The sequence below is a fragment of the Herpailurus yagouaroundi genome, unplaced genomic scaffold (assembly GCF_014898765.1).
Source record: "Herpailurus yagouaroundi ecotype Mexico unplaced genomic scaffold, PumYag 140, whole genome shotgun sequence".
Classification (NCBI taxonomy): domain Eukaryota; kingdom Metazoa; phylum Chordata; class Mammalia; order Carnivora; family Felidae; genus Herpailurus; species Herpailurus yagouaroundi.
Window position 1 is genome coordinate 62546123 of NW_024412395.1, and position 16873 is coordinate 62562995.

The 16873-nt window shown below is 37.1% G+C and overlaps 1 protein-coding gene across 9 annotated transcripts in view; it reads right to left on the reverse strand.

Annotated features, from left to right (window-relative positions):
* Window positions 1-16873, reverse strand: part of PDE1A (phosphodiesterase 1A) — a 331722-nt gene that overhangs the window by 24230 nt on the left and 290619 nt on the right. For 7 of the 9 annotated variants that reach the window (XM_040475566.1, XM_040475565.1, XM_040475567.1 and 4 more), the window contains 3 exons: window positions 10930-11011; window positions 8826-8946; window positions 7591-7751 (listed from right to left, as the gene is read on the reverse strand). In XM_040475566.1, the coding sequence (XP_040331500.1) occupies window positions 7591-7751; window positions 8826-8946; window positions 10930-11011 (364 nt within the window). The remainder of the gene's footprint in view (window positions 1-7590; window positions 7752-8825; window positions 8947-10929; window positions 11012-16873) is intronic. The other 2 variants (XM_040475568.1, XM_040475572.1) reach the window with 1 other exon arrangement.

Here is a 16873-nt window from a genome sequence, read left to right on the forward strand (position 1 = left end):
GGGTATCTGTCACCAACAGCCACCAGTAGAGGCAAATGTGCTCATTTTGTTGTCCCCCCCCCCCCCCCCGGCCCTTCTCACTTTCTTAGGTGCCTTGCTCTCAGAACTGCATCATAGACCTTCAAGTCTCTGGAACATAAATGGGAATTGGGAATGTCGGCTTCTTCATGGGGGTGGATATTACGTGCCCAATAATCACATTTATTGAGGATACAGAAAGTTACGTGGTTTGCCTGAAACTTTATAGGTAGAAATAAAAGCAGAGAGCAACTTTTCTCACTATTTCCCTCCACTTGTGTCACTAGGAGGTTAGCCACAGGCCCTCTTAAATCTCCTGTCTTCTCTGTAAGTACTGCAGGAAAAGGAAAGACTTTAGATGCCGAGGAATGCTGAGAAATAGATAATGAAGATATTTTCCTCACTCTAAATGGGTAAGTTTTAACCAAAACCAAAATAGTTTGGAATGGAGGAAAGCATTTTTTACTTTTTAACTTCTATCTCTTACTTTTTGAAAAGGAATGTATTTACATATAACATTCTTAGATGCCCCCAGATCCTTAATAGGAGGCTTCCTGAGTGAAATTACTGTTTTAAAAAGTGTCTTCTTTTACTGATGGTCTAGGAGCTTCATACCATGGGGCCTAAGTGTCCATACCTGCTTCGGGATTAGTGGAATGTTTTTAAGATAACTGTGAAAATATACTGTCAGAGCTGATATGAACACCAAGAATCTGGGGTTCTGTTCAGAGCCTTATTGTTTAATTAATATTCTAAAACTTTAAGCACCATATAGCCTGCTTATTTTCATCTCAATGCAATTATAATAAAGTAATTATCATCTTCAGTGTACTTAAGACTAGAGGTGATGGCAGCAGGAAATTACAATGGCAACATCTGATACATACTGGCTTTAAAACTGATGACTATTTTAGTAGATGTATTTTTGTACCAGATTGCATTTTTACTTATTTATTATGAAACATTCTACTCATATAAATGGGTTATAGTTACACATATAAAGTATATATGTCAGGTATAACCATAATCACAAAATGAACATTTGTGAGATAAACTATTACTAAGGGTCCCATCATTCCCCTAGAACCATTCTGAATATTTTCCCCTTTCTTTTGTTTTATCATAAGTGTATTCTAAAACCTATTATTTAGTTTATGGGTTTTTAAAATTTTTCTATAAATGGTTTCTTGCTCTATTGTGGCAGCTTGTGTATTTTGCTTCATATTATTTGTGACTTCCATCTTTGTTGATACTCACAACTAAAGTTCATTTATCTTAACAGTTGTATGCTTTTCCATAATATGAATACACCACAGCCTGTGAATTCATTTTACTGTTGTTTTCAGTTTTTTTCTTTTTTGCTCTCAATACCAATGCTATAGTGAATATTTTGTCCGTGTCTTCTGATGCACATGAGCAAAATCTCTCTAGGGTAAAAATACAGAAGTCAAATTATTGGGAAACATGGCATGTGCGTCTTCAGCTTTGCTAGAGAAAGCCACGTTTTTCTGGAGAATGATTCTATAAATTTACATATATACAATTAATGCGTAAGAAAACCAAAAACTCTGGCATTAGTCTTGACTCTTTTCTTGATTTCATACTCCAGATATAATCACTTAACAAATCTTATCAGTTCTACTTTCAAAATATATCCAGAATCTGATCTCTTGTTGCTACCCTTTCTTTCTCATGCCTACTCATTCAAGTCACCATCTTTAGGCACCCAGAATTTAGACACTTCTCCCTCCATCAGTACTCCCTGGTCTAAGTCCCCAGCTTTCTCCTGTGTTATAAACCACAGCCTCTTTTCTCACTTCCTTGTTTCCTTTTCTGTCTCCCAAACAGAATATTTTCCATTCTGTAGCCAGAGTGATCCTTTTAAAACTTCAGACCATTTTATTTTTCTTCTTCAAAATGCTACATTTGGCTTCCTATCCCTCTTGGGCCAAAACCAATGATGTGGTGTCATGTTATCCATTTATCACAGGGCCTACATTAGTCCCACTTGCCCGATCTTCTGTTTCACTTACCTCCTGTTATTTTTTTCATGTCAGGCAAACTCCACCTCTCAAATATTGTGCTGATCATTTCCTCTGTTTGAAAATTTATTCCCCCACACCTCCTCATTGCTCTTTCTAATCTCTTCCTTGTATTTATTTAAATGATCACTTCCTTAAGAAAGCCTTTCTTGGCTACCTTAAAATGCAATCCTGCTCCCAGCTTCCACAGCTTCTTTCATAAATGTAGGGATTATTGTTTCTCTCTCTCTCTCTCTCTCTCTTTTTTTCTATATCCCTAATTCCTAGAACACAACAGAAGCACAGTAAATAATAATTATTTAAATGTTTATTTATTTTTTGAGAGAGAAAGAGAGAAAGACAGAACGTGAGCAGGGGAGGGGCAGAGAGAGAGGGAGACATAGAATCTGAAGCAGGCTGTAGGCTCTGAGCTGTCAGCACAAAGCTGGACGCGGGGCTGGAACCCATAAGCTGTGAGATTATGACTGGAGCTAAACACGTGCTTAACTGACTGAGCCATCCAGGAGCTCCAATAATAATTATAATAACAGTCAACTCATATAGTGCTACTATTCTAGGTACTTCTTTTTTTTTATTATTTTTTTAATGTTTATTTTTGAGAGGGGGGGCAGAGACAGAGACAGAGAGACAGAGAGTGTGGGGGAAGGGCAAAGACAGGAGACACAATCTGAAGCAGGCTCCAGGCTCTGAGCTGTTAGCATGCAGCCCGACATGGGGCTCAAACTCATGAACCCCGAGATCATGACCTGAGCCGAAGTCAGACACTCAACTGACTGACATACCCAGGCGTCCCTATTTTAGGTACTTCTAAGCAGATTCTACAAATCACCTCATATAACTCCCAAAACCCAACGTGGAGAAAGAGGACTTCCTGTTCTAGTGACATAAAAGGGTCGAGTGTTTCCACAGAAAACAAGTACACAATTGGAAAATATTAACAAAAACAATTCCACCACAATGGAAATCAACCAAGGCAACACAACAATTTAAGAAGCATTTATTCTTGAAAAACTGCTAGCGATTCAGGTAAGGAAAACAGCAATCGGCGACCTTTTTGCCTGGAGCTACTCCCAACCTCCCTGCCAACCTCAACTTGAGAATGGCACCGGAAACCAGTTTTGCTGCGAGAGGCGGTAGACTCAATTTGGGATAGAAGCAGAGGGCAAAACCCCCTGGTTTCCACAATGTAAAACAGTGGGTTTGGTTTAGAATAAATGGGGGAAACGCACAGCTTTGCAAGCCTGAGGTTGCAGTCCAAGTTTGGGGTAACAGGTAGATGAGCAGGATTTCAAAGAGAATTCCTAGCAGTTGAAGAGCCATGGAAAGTCTAGATAGCTCTCTCCAATCTCTGGCTAACTGAGGAACTATGCAAGCATGCAAGAGATGTTGAGAAAGTCTTCCTGCACTACCTTGATTTTTGAAAACGTTGTTAAAAAGCTGTTGTCCTCATATTCTTGAATTTCAAGAATACGTTTTAAATTTTTTGGACGATTTTTAAATTTTAATTATTAAATATAAAATCTATTTTAAAAACATTTTTGAACATCAGAGACAAAGCTTTCTAAGGTTTTTGTGTTATTTTGTGGAAGGGTAAAGTTATTAACTTCATTGTCATCTACTATTGATTATGCATTTAAAATTTTCTAATTAATCATGACAATAATAGGAATAAAGTGTAAATATTTCACACCATTAAGGAAATGAATTGGAATGGAAAAAATAAACAACCCAAGCAGTAAAAATGAAGGCGAGAAAAGCAGGAAAACAGAAATACTAGATTAAAAAGCCTCCTCTAATTTTAATAATTTTTATAATGAATAAACACTGAATTTTCCTGAATGTTATTTCTGCATCTCTTAAGATGTTAGGTTTTTATCCCTTGATCCTTAATATGGTGCATTGCAGGGGCGCCTAGGTGGCTCAGTCAGTTAAGTGTCTGACTTCTGCTTAGGTCATGATCTCATGGTTTGTGAGTTGGAGCCCTGTGTCAGGTTCTGTACTGACAGCTCAGAGCCTGGATCCTGCTTCGGATTCTCTCTCTCTCTCTCTCTCTCTCTCTCTCTCTCTCTGCCCCTCCCCCACTCACACCCTCTCTCTGTCTCAAAAATAAATAAATGTTAAAAAAAAATTTTTTTTTCAACGTTTATTTATTTTTGGGACAGAGAGAGACAGAGCGTGAACGGGGGAGGGGCAGAGAGAGAGGGAGACACAGAATCGGAAACAGGCTCCAGGCTCTGAGCCATCAGCCCAGAGCCCGACGCGGGGCTCGAACTCACGGACCGGGAGATCGTGACCTGGCTGAAGTCGGACGCTTAACCGACTGCGCCACCCAGGCGCCCCAAAAAATTTTTAAAAAATATGGTGATTGCACTTCTGGCATAAAAACCCTGTGTGGTGGTCAATTCAGTCTGCAAACCCAGGACTCCAGCAAAGGTAAGCAGATACCTTCCAGAGAGATTCTGGCTCCAAGTTTCTGTATCTCTCTCAATTTCAGTTTTATTTTTATTTGGATGGGTTCTAAGGACATCAATTTCTTTTTTTCTTTCTTTCATTTTTTGTTGTTGCAAGCAAAGTACTCTTCATTACTTGTTACAAGCAAGGAGACAGGGAGATAGTTCTTGAAGCACTGTCTCTGTCATTTTCTTGTTAGCAATATTTCACCCAGCAATTTATTTATTTATTCATTTTTACCATGAGATATTTCTTTAAGTTTATCTCGTTTACCACTGCATTGGAAACAGCAACCAACCATGCAATGTTACAAGTCAAACAAATCTGGCAGTATTTGCTTTACTCAAAACGTGTGTACCCTACACAACTATCCTTTGGAAATTATATTATCAAAATGATCCAGGATTCTAATTTGCTAAAGCCAGGCTGCCTGTGTTCAAATCTTGGTTCTATCTTATCTAACTAAAGGAGTCAGATATTATCACTCAATTCCAGAAATGTAAATTGAGAACTTTATATAGATCTAAAGTTTACTGTCTGTGTGCAACAAAATATTCAGTAGAGCATGGTGGCAGAAAGTCTATTAAAAAGGGAGAAATTGCAGTCACTAATTCAATTCTGATAAAGAGTTTTCCTTCACAGGTTTATGACAGATAGATTCCAGGTGACGGGTTCATGTTTGGGGCGTAGTGTTTCTTATTTTAATTAAAACTTTCTTAGAGGAGAGTGTGTTTTGGTCAATTGGATTTTTTGGGTTCATTGAAGATAAAGGCTTCAAGTGAACTTTTTCAAACTTTTTTGAAAAGGTAGTATACTAGGAGGTGCTCGCATGCCGTGGGGAAAATGGGTAAAGAATCAGAACAGTTTTAACTCTACTGCTTAGAAGCTGTGTGATCCTCAGTTTCCATATGTAGCAAATGAGAGTAGTCACCTCTAGTTAGGAAGGTTGTTGCAGGAGGAAATAGGATAATCCACGTCAAATGCCTGGCACACAGGAGGGATTTCAGAATTCTTACTCCCCTCCTCTCTTCCTTGCATCACTGAATATCTAATATATCTATTTGTTTTCTTTTCTGAATAAATACATTCAAAGTGGAATTTAAGTATTCATTTATTCATTCATTCAAAACTATCCTCACTAAATAATTTTAAAGCAACTACACTATGCCGGGACATGCTAGCTCTGAGAAAATCATGACAATGAGATAGACATTGTTCCTGTTTTCAGATGGCTTATAGTTTTGGGATTTATATCTTACTGTGCTTCAGTAATTGTCCATAGAGAGGGGCAATTCTCATCATTTGAAGTCTCCAATTAGATGGATTTGACAATATTTTAGTTTGGCCATCTGGGTCTCGTACTGCATTATATTTTTTATTGAGTGACAATAATGTATTACAAAGATCCTCTGTAATGGCTAAGGCTAGCTACATAATTACAGGTCCCCATATAAAATAAAACTGAGACTGAAAAATCTTTAAGAATTTCAAGATGATGATAGTAGAGGATTTAAGTACAGGGCCATTCTGAGTGTGTGTGTGTGGCGGGGGGCGGGGGGGGGGTGGTGGTGCTGTGCGAATACAGGAAGTGGCCCTCATGATAGCTGTATAGAGCCACCAAAGCCTGGGAAACTCTATTTCTTCTCAACGAAGATCAGACTTTTAGGAAAATGTAAGTTACACAGTCAGATGAAGACATTAGAATGGTATTTCTTTTATTTCCTAATAGCAGAGGTGGAGAAATAATGTGACACCATTAAGTAGTTATTTAATTAAATGAATATATACTGAGTGCCTATGATATGCCCAACACTGTGCTACGAGCTAAGGAATATACTGGAAAACATAACAGCCCATGTCCCAACTTGTGTGAATCATATGTTCCCCTGTGGAAAACAGATGATAAACTTTAAAAGGAATAAATAAATATCATCAATTACGGACTAGTGATAACCACTTTGAAGCAACTGAACTGGGCCCTAATCAGAGAAAAATAGGACAGACGACATACTTGTCATGGTCAAGGAGGGCCTCCTGGTGGAGCTGCCTACCATGAAGGTTTAGAGCACTGCATTGGGGAGAAAGAGTGAATTCTAGCTCCTTCACTTACTAGCTGTGGGATTTGGGGCAAGTCACATCACTGTCTTCTGCCTCAGTTTCCTTATCTGTAAAAGGGGAATAATAATAGTATATACCTTATAAGGTCCATGTGAAAATTGAGTTAATTAAGTGCTATTTTTCAAAATAAAAATAAATACATACTACAAACTGTTAGCCAAGGAGGACTCAGCCTTGCAGAAAACTCTAAGGGGAGAATCTTTGGCTGAAGAAACAATCATCGCAAAGGCTCTGGGAGTATTTCAAGAAGCTGCCAGAGGCCACCGTGCAGGGAGTACAGCACCTGAGAGACACAGGGCTATGGACAGGAGCGAGCATGAGGGGAGATGGGGGCCAGATTTGAAATCAGAAAGCTAATTTCCTGAACAAAGATAATGACTGCTACAAATTCACATATCTTGTAAACAAAAACAACGAATGTACTTGAATCAGAAAACATGTCAGAAATGGCTAACACTAGCTTCCCATTTGTTTCCTTTAAGGGAAGGCTTACAAATGATTCTTTCCAACGCACGAATGGAACTGTCACCCGAAGAAGTAACTTAGTAAAATTGAACAAAAAAACACACCCAAGTCTCTGACACTGAGTGTTACATTCCTAATGCAACACAAAAGCCATGTGCAAAGCCTAAAACACAGGCTCAAAAGCACTTCCAGAAATTAACAGGAGGTTAATCTGTCACATAAAGTTTTGTCACCATTTTCTTGCCCCATCCTTTGCATTCATGTCACTGCCACCCACTGACACAGATTTCTGCAGTCCACATGACATAAACACAGCAGAATCTCTTCAACAGATAAGCCAACCTTGTGATGAATAATCAAAGGGTAGCCAATTCCAAGCACAGCCAAAAGTTTGTGTATTTCATAAAAGAAGAAATCTAGGGGGAAAAAGTACGAAATCCCAGAGGAAGAGTTAAGACAGAAAGAGAGAGTAGTAAGGCTTTATAAACAACTATACCTTGTGCAGCTAACTCTTTCCACCTCTCTTTGTTCTGCTGGATGATGTCCACCAGGTTGTTTTTGAAGCTTTTCAGGTCCACGCTTGCAAGGGAGTAGTCTGGGGAATAGGTTCCATCGTTCATGGTGCCCTTCATATTTGATCGTCTAAACAAATCAACACTGGGTGAACCCAATAAAGGTGCATATGCTAATAGTAACAACCAAAAAAAAAAAAAGCCCAGAAAACACTAATGTCAAGATATGGAATGAGGGAGCAAAGCCTGAAACACTTCACAAAGCCAGCTGCAGAAACAGGATGGCAGGTGCTCAGGCCCAGTTTTGAGCATGCATCAGGGCTGCTCACATCCCTCCTTTTCTCCCATCATGGAGAGGGCCAGGACTCCGGCTGGAACTCCCTGGGTTGGTCAAGCACTCCCAGAGCAGCAGGTTGGAGTGCTCTTGCATTATAAGGTGGCTAGGCCTCATTAGAAAAGCAGATACTTGAGGTGAGCTGACTTGGTGGTGAGTTCACAGGTGAACATAACAAATGGGGCATCACGTTCTGGAGCCCTAAGTGGGGCCAACCTGAATCATTTTTAGGAAAACATTTCCTCAATTTCCTCATTGGGGCAACATTTTGGGAACCTAGTGTTGTGCTATTAGGAAAAGTTGTGTGTTCAGATAGACAAGAATTTAGCATGATTAATCTACAACTGGAAGTTTTAAATAATATCCCTTAACAAATTTGTCAATGAAAAATGTTTAGCTTGAAATATTGTGATCGCATATACAGTGGATGCTACTGTTACCGTTAGATGTTATATGGATCTGTTGTACTCACATCATCCACAAGCTTTATTTTGATATAGGCATCTCTCTAGATCTACAAGTGGGTTGTAACTGGTTTGTTTGTAAGCAAACCAACACAACTATATATGTTAACATCCAAGACACAATACATACATTTGCACAAAAGTCAGATATTTAATTCTTCTGGTATTGAATACTCTTGTGTTATATTCATTAGTACTTTGATATATTAGTTAGTTAGTACTTTGTTAGTACTTTGATATATTTTGTAGTGGACATGAAGTGAATTTCAAAGGCAGGTGCAATATAATAGAGAGCCACTAGGTGGCAATACTATCTAATAATTCTAAGAATTTCCAACCTAGCTATAAGAGATAATGAAGATAATCATTAAAAAAAAAAAAAAAAAAAAAAAAAGACGCAAAAAAAGAGAAAATACCAAACCTGCTTGCCCCATAGGAAGGAGTTTCTGTTTTCGAGGCTTCCTCTATAAGAGGAGTAATAATTTTCTCTGTTGAATCTGTCAGAAGAGAAAATGTTGGCTCTACTATGAAGTCAATGAAACCTACAAAAGCAAAAAAAAAAAAAAAAAAGAGAGAGAGAGATGAATTGAAACACTACAATTTTCTGAACTCTAAAATCTGTAATAATGAAGAGTCTGATGCATCAGGTAGAAAGCATCAGCTACATACTGGTTTGGTTTACCCACTGAAATTATTTTTAACCCAATAACACAATCTTTAGAGATAGTTTAATAGCTCTATAAAATGATCTCTCAAGCAGTGGAAGTGATGCAATTTAAGCTTGATAAGTATATTGGCTTTTCTATTTAATATTCAGTTTTTATACTCTTGTTTACAATAAATTCAAGTCTAACCAGACTTGATTATATTTTCCTCTCAGTGACAGGTATCATTACTTTTCTGAAAGGATTCCACTTGTTTGTTGAATTTATTATTGACCAACAAAAAATAATATCTAAGCTTCAAAGAAACAAGAGAATTGAAGTTGCTTCTCAGGCCACAGGAAGGCACCCACTTTTTTGCCCCCTCTGACTATATCAGTCAGAGCTTCCTGCCCGTGTGTTAATATTTCAAATTGCTGTTTATTATTCTCTGGATGTAAAGCGTTAGTTCACAGCACGTGGGTGTGTTCTGTCAAATCAGTAAAGAGAACAGTAACATCTCTGGGAGACAGCATTATTTCCACCACCTTGAGATGTCAGGATTGAATACAGACTTTAAATTTAAAGTACTCGTCGAGATACGAAATGACACACAGAGAGAATGGGGCAATACCCAGTGTTCATGGGGAGAAGGAGACAACACACTCTAAACTGTGTACACATTTCAACACTACGTGTCCCTGGAGAGGTATGGCACTGGAAATCAAGTGCTTGTGGTCTTAAACACACCTGGGAGCTATGGACGATCATCTGAATATAAGAGAAAATTGGAGGGAAGCTTTTAAAGTGATACTGTACCCAGAAAGATCCACATTTGAAGAGTATTCCATCCATCAGATACACAGATAAAAGGAATTCGCATTTTAAGTAACTGGCTTAGTCATGTTATACATTAAGGTGCATTTTTAATTCAAGAAAACTTCAATAGTTTTGTGTTTTAATTGATACCTTCCACTCAAAGCAATGTTCATTGGCCACCAGTAGGCTATTTCAAGTTCTGTCTGTAGTTTTCAATGCCTGGAATTCGGAGACCGTCAAATGAGGTGTCACCTTGCTAACAGGGTAGCAATTTATATTACAGCAACAAGCCTCAGACACCTCCATTCTTTCCAGTTTCCCTGAGGAGGTCCTTAGCCTGTTATGCTCACAGCTGCTAAACAATGGTAGGTACCAGTGTTATGGTGCCTAGAAAAACAGCTGTTTGAACTTGGATGGGAAGGGGCAAAGGTCAGAGCGAGACTCTTTCTGACAGTTGACTACTGCTCTGTTGGAGGTGGTACTGGAGCAGCTAGAGAGGTAAGGCGGCAATCCTAATGTTTATTAATCTTGCAGTTCAGTAATGAAGGTGCTGGCTCAGGGGATAACCATTACAAACATTTGGAGCATGCAGCATAGCAACCATATGTTATAATAATGGGTTGAACTTGTTGGTTTATCTTCTTATATCATAAGAATTTTTTTCCAAAGGAATGTAAACTGGCATATTGAATATATTATGCAAACTTAGTGATAACAGGACAGATATATTAACAGTTTCATTGAATTGTTCTATATGCAAAGGATTACATTACAGATTACAATAATCAGCAACACAATACAAAAAAAAGCTGTCTCTTAAACAAGAAGAAAGCCTGTCATTTGTAAGAAGGTTGTAAATAGAATAACAATTACATTTACTAATACTGCTTGATTGAATTCATTTTGTGAGAATTTTTCAAAATCCTTATCATTTAGCACCATATAGATCAGTCTAAACATCAAATTTGTTAGGAGTGTGAAGTTTCATGGATGTTTGCCCCTTTAAACAACATGGTTTCTCCATTTGAAAACTGGCACACACGTGCCCACCCTCCACAACAGTACCTATTTGTGACTGGGCCACCATCGTTGACTTCCGGTCACAAAGTGGGGAAAATGGAAGTCCTAACTCAGCTTCTTTATCTCCCTGTGGAAAGGAAAGCTCATTAGTACAGGCTTAGTCTGGAGAGGCTTAGACGACGAGCAGTCTAGATACAAAGCCTAAAAAAGTTGCATCTTTCTTTTCTTAATTGACACTGTGTATTTATTTATTTATTTTTTTATAAAACAAAAAAACTATAGTCCAAGTTGGTGTAATTTTACTTGGTCTCCTTTTGAGGACATACTTATTGCTGAAGAAAAAGAAATGAACATTTCAGCACCTGGAGACTCTGCTTTGGTATTACAATCCCCTTGATTATAAAGAGACAAACCTTTGCTCTTCAGAATTTTCTGCAATTGGCATAAAATAGTCATCTCAGTGTTATTTGGCATTTAATTAACAATCAAGTTCTTGGATTCTCATGCTTTTTGTCCCCCCATGCTAAATACATCACAGATCTTCACTGTGAAGACTTCATGAGTATATTATTTTTTGAAGTCAAAAGTATATGAATATTTTGAAACATCTTTCCACTTATAAAACAACATTAATTGAATCTCCCACAGCAAATGAAGAGTATCTTCAACATCCTTACATTCTGTGTGCATCATTTTAATGTATTCTCAGAAAATGGAAATGTTAATGATTTTTATTACTTGATCCTATCCACAGTAAGTTAATTGAGTACATATGTTAAAGAATTCCATGTACGTTTGGGTTTAACATCACAAGAACTGATTCGATTTTCATCTCCTAAAATAAAAGTGGCTGCTCTGGGCAAAACCTTATTATCACAAGATTTATCCAACATCGAACATAGGTTCTTTCCTTGGCATTCAAGGGGATGTGCTTACAAAAGAAAGAGAAGCTACTTCACTTGTGTCTCTTCACCTTGATCTTCTGGCTATTTGAAGGATGCCTTGGGCTCTATCTTCTCCTAAGCTGTTGGCTGTATACCTTCACAGAACACACGGTGACTTATGTAAGACCACAGTTTAGGACACGTGGCCAGGTTCTCGAATCAGAAGACAAAAGGGAGGGACCATCACTTTTGCTGTGTTGTGGAGCCCTTGTAACAATGCAGGGTCTGTCTTGAGGACCTCAGATTTTCAATCCCTCTGCTTCCTTTAACACCTTTTCATTGTGATCTTTACAATAACATGTCAGTATGTTTTATTGGCTTTAAAGTTATTCATTGACAATGTTTTCTGGTGCATTTCCTTGAAACCATACCTCTGATCATAAGAAGCAGGAAGTCTGAAATCAGAATTGTTTGGGGAAAAATCTGGATATAGTCACCAGAGAAGTACGCAAAGTAGCTGTAAACAGGAATATTTGACTACGTCATAGCTTAGAGAAAATGGGGAGTAGAATTTCTGTGACCTCTCCCAGCAGCTGTGCTCCTTCCTTAGAGAATAACAACACCCATTCCATTTGGAGTTAATATTTACACCCAGCTTAAGGGACAGAGGGAAAGGAATTATTAGTGCCATTAGCCTCAGAGTTACAAGATACACACTTCAATCACTGCTTTTCATCTGGCTCTCTTTTATTTCAGACATATCACAAACTTGATGGAATGAATTTTTCTCATATGTTACCTCACTTGGTAATTTTGGTTAACTCAAGTTAGTAATAAAGATATAATAGTATCTACCTAGTAGGACTATCCTGAGGTTAACAAAGATAATTTATGTGAAGGCTACACTGCCTAATATTTAGTAAATGGTCATTCAATATTAGCTAGTAAGAACCATACTTCATACAGGTGAAGAGGATTAAAAGTACACTTACCATGATGAGCACTGAGCTCCGTATAGACGTGCTGATTCACTATATTGTACACCTGAAGCTCATATAACACTGTATGTTAGCTATCCTGGAATTAAATTTTTTTAGAAAGAACCATACTTCATAATAGCAAAGATACAGAGCTGTGAGGTATTTATAATGTCTAATGCATATCTTAGATGGTTTTAAACCACGGGATAAATGACTGGTACTTAATTGAGCATGTAATGGAGAGGCATTGGCTCCCCACCCCTGTCCTCAGGACCTCCCCAGTTTTCTAGCAGGAAACTGACAAGACAGGACTTTTACTTTTGAAATATTGATTTGTCAGCAGTGTGGGGGATTGCTTGAAGTGAATTAAACATGAATCTTGGGCTTCAAACCTGAATGAAAAGGAGTCTTTGGTGCCACTAATAGAAATAAGGCAATCTGAATGAGGGCTGTATTTGAAGACTATTATGCATTTGATCTTTAACATAATGAGAATAACGTGCAAGAATAATATCATTGTTTATATTAAAATATAAATGATAATATTGCTATTGTTAAAATAGAAATAAAGCTCCTCATAGACTTCATGGGAAATGTGATATTGTAGACACTTATCTGATCTATGCCTATATAACTGGTTTTATTGATTAGGGGGCTGCTATCTGATATTTTAATATGTATATTTTTATACTATATAATAGGAGTTCTTTGTTTGATCTAAAAATGATAATTTGGGCCTGAAAAAGGCATTGTGGTGATTTCCCTTCTATGAGCTAAATTTTATAGAATGCTAGATGGCAACATTTTCATATAGGACCTAGGCACTTGACAGATACATATCGGGTCCACCACCCTATATTTGGAGGGAGAAATTTTATTTTCTATTTGCTTCTTATATTCCACAATTGAATTAGGGTATTAAATTTCCACTGCTAAAGCACATTGAATACTAAAGCACATTAATTATTTAATTTATTTATAAATATTTCAAGGTGTTATTCTTTAGGGTGAATTGAGACCATGAGGGCAAGATTAGTAGGAGGCCCTATAGCCAGACTATGGGGGCACCACAAACCCAGTACGACAGAGGGGTACTACTAGGGGAGAGAGAAAGATATGTAAAGAGAAAGTTGGGATCCCTGAGTATAAATTTAATAAACGTTAAAATTTTCCTTATTGGGTCCCTGAATTGGGAGCATTTACTCTCCCTAACGATGAAATCTGGGGTCAAGGCAACAGACATTGTGTAAGTCATCTAGTTTTCTCTTGGAGGATGTGCTTTCATTTGAGGTTGCTGCCTTCAGGAGGCCAAAATATACTTTCAAAAATCAGTAAAATACCAAATATATGTATGTTCTGGTGTATTGACTTGTACAGTGGTTGGAATAAAATTACAGGGTCCTAAGGCCACTGACCTCAATTAACCAATGTCACCCAATTGTGCTCCTGGATCCCTGCATCTTTTCTTGGGGATGACCCTGCAGGTGGGAAAGGGGAGAAAGTGACCCCAGAAATGTGGAAACACAAGGCAGCCTGATGTGCTCAGACTTGTCCCTATATCAGCAATTCCCTTGGAGGCCGTTGAGGTTGCTTCTTTGAAAGGCCATGACAAAGACCAGTAATATTTTTATGCTTTCCTAACAGTATGAAATGCTCTGGTAGTGGTCAACAAGTTGTCAAATCCAGTGACTTAATGGCACTTTTTTTTTTTTTTTTTGCATTTTATCTGAAGCCAAATATATTTTATAGAATATATATATTCTATATATATTTTATAGAATATATTTTTATATATTTTATAGAAGCAATTTCTATAGCTTTCAAAAACTGAAGACAAAATGGTGAAGTATAGAAATCTTGAGAACCTTCTTGCATTGAAAACAAGTTTTAATCACAGAAGCAACACCACCAACAAACATACAGGAAGCTCCTGACCACAGACTTGGGGGCCACTACAAGGCCAAGGGTGAATTTGAGGGGTCACAAGTTCTATAGGGACATTTAACTGAGGGAGAAGGGGAAGAAGCGATAGTTTACATTCTTTGGACAACTTATTTAAGGGATTTAAGCCATCTAATTACCTTCTTTCATTCTTGCTAAAAATTGTCCTTCTAAATTCCAGGAAGCCATCAAAACTGTTTAAATGTTTAATGATTACTATAGCTAACATATTCACTTGCAGCAAGATTTATATTGTATGATTGTATTTTGTGAGTTATAAATATTGTATAGGACATTAGTATCCTTGCATGCCTCTTAAAACTATGAGCTTTGATTTTTAAATTTTAAGTTATTATACGGGCTCATAGCTGTGGTTCTTTATATTTATCAATTTTTGGTGGTGGTCGTGTCTGAATTTTTGATGCCAGATCCTTGGCTGAAGTTGCCCTAACTAAATACATTACTAAATAATACATTCCCCATATTACTATGGGGAATACAATCTATTTTGAAATAACACACTTCACACTACCTCTTGTAATTTTGAAGAACATAAAGGGGCCTGACAGTATACAATTTAGGATAAAATAATCGTTTTGTCCTGCTCCCCAAAACTTGTAATTCCAATTATTTGTTTCCCCTTTTTTGAAAAGGTAGTACCTATTGGTAAATATAGATTTTACATAACTATTCATTTTTTTTTCATGTAACACAAAACAACCAGCTTAAAAAGGAAAAATTCACTTAGTTATTAGGTTTGTATAATATGAAGCAGAAACAAATTTTAGTAGCAGGAAGTATTTCTTTTAACTTTATTTGTATTAACTTCTTGTTATCTTGCCAACACCAAGAGTTTGGGTAACACTGATGAAATTTTAAAGAGTATTGCAAATAACTTGGTTTGCATTGATTTCTCCTCCAGAAATACGGTGTGTTTTAAAAATTCTTAATACCTATTCTTTTGTTGGAGAAAATGAACTTAGTAGAAAAATTAATAAGAAATTGGCTTCGAAGTCAACACATCTCAAAATTCCTCTGGATTTTTCTGAAACATTAAGTGATATGTATGTAAATATATGTATGTACACACATACATATACACATATACGTTTCTGTGTGTGTAAATTTATATGTGCGTACATGCACACATATATGCACACCTCCAAAAGGCTAATATATGGGATATGGCAGAGTAAGAGTACTGGGAGATTCATTTAGTTAACTGAATGCACAGAAACATTTTAGCTGTTGGCATCAATGTCATACATTAGCATAAGTCTCATAAAGATAAACTTGTTTTGCTTGTAACCATGTTTGTTGGTAGTACAGACTCACTTGTTCTGACCTTTCACATCACATTCTCCTGTTTTGCTCTATATATTTCTGCAGGGGATTTGAAAGTCACTTACTTTTAAAAGTCCAGAGACTGCGAAATATAAGATTCCATTATTAAAAGCTCAAATCCTAAATCATCTTATTACAGTCTGAAAGGAATTTCATAGTTGAAGAGGGAATGCCAACAGAGATAATTTGATTTTATAATGGTCCACCTTAACCTGTATGCTTACTCGTCTCAGAGCTGTAAGTTTCTTGCCTTATATATTAAGGTCATTCAAGAAAAGACAGTCATTTCTGAACATTTTGGGATGACACAAATGCCTATTGTTGCCTATCAAGAATCCCGTGAAAAAAACAAACGAAAACCTGACATTTTCATACTCTAAGTAACACAGTCTGAAAAATTCAGATCACAAAAACATTCCAAATATCATGATGTTATACCTATTCCAAGACTTGACCTTTTGTGCTGCATGCATTTTTATCTCTATTTAGATATCTGAGTCACTGCTTATCAGGCGCTGAGAATGACAGAGGAACTAAGTAGCCTTATGGAACGGTTTACCTCTACCCTGAATTTCAGATGTGAAAAATCACTGCGTGTTAGAAGCTTCATTATTAATAGCAGTCACCTTTCTGGAAAATTCAAGAATAAGGTAGTGAATCTTGAAAACATCTTGACTCAATTTCATTAAATTCATTACTCTCATGATTCTGTCAGGTAATCTTTGTCTGGTTTGAAATTAATAAAAAATAGGGAGAATATAAGTCAAGATACTATTTGGATATCTAACAATAATTTTCAAGAGTTGCTGGAATTTATTGCAGACTTATATTAACAGGGTT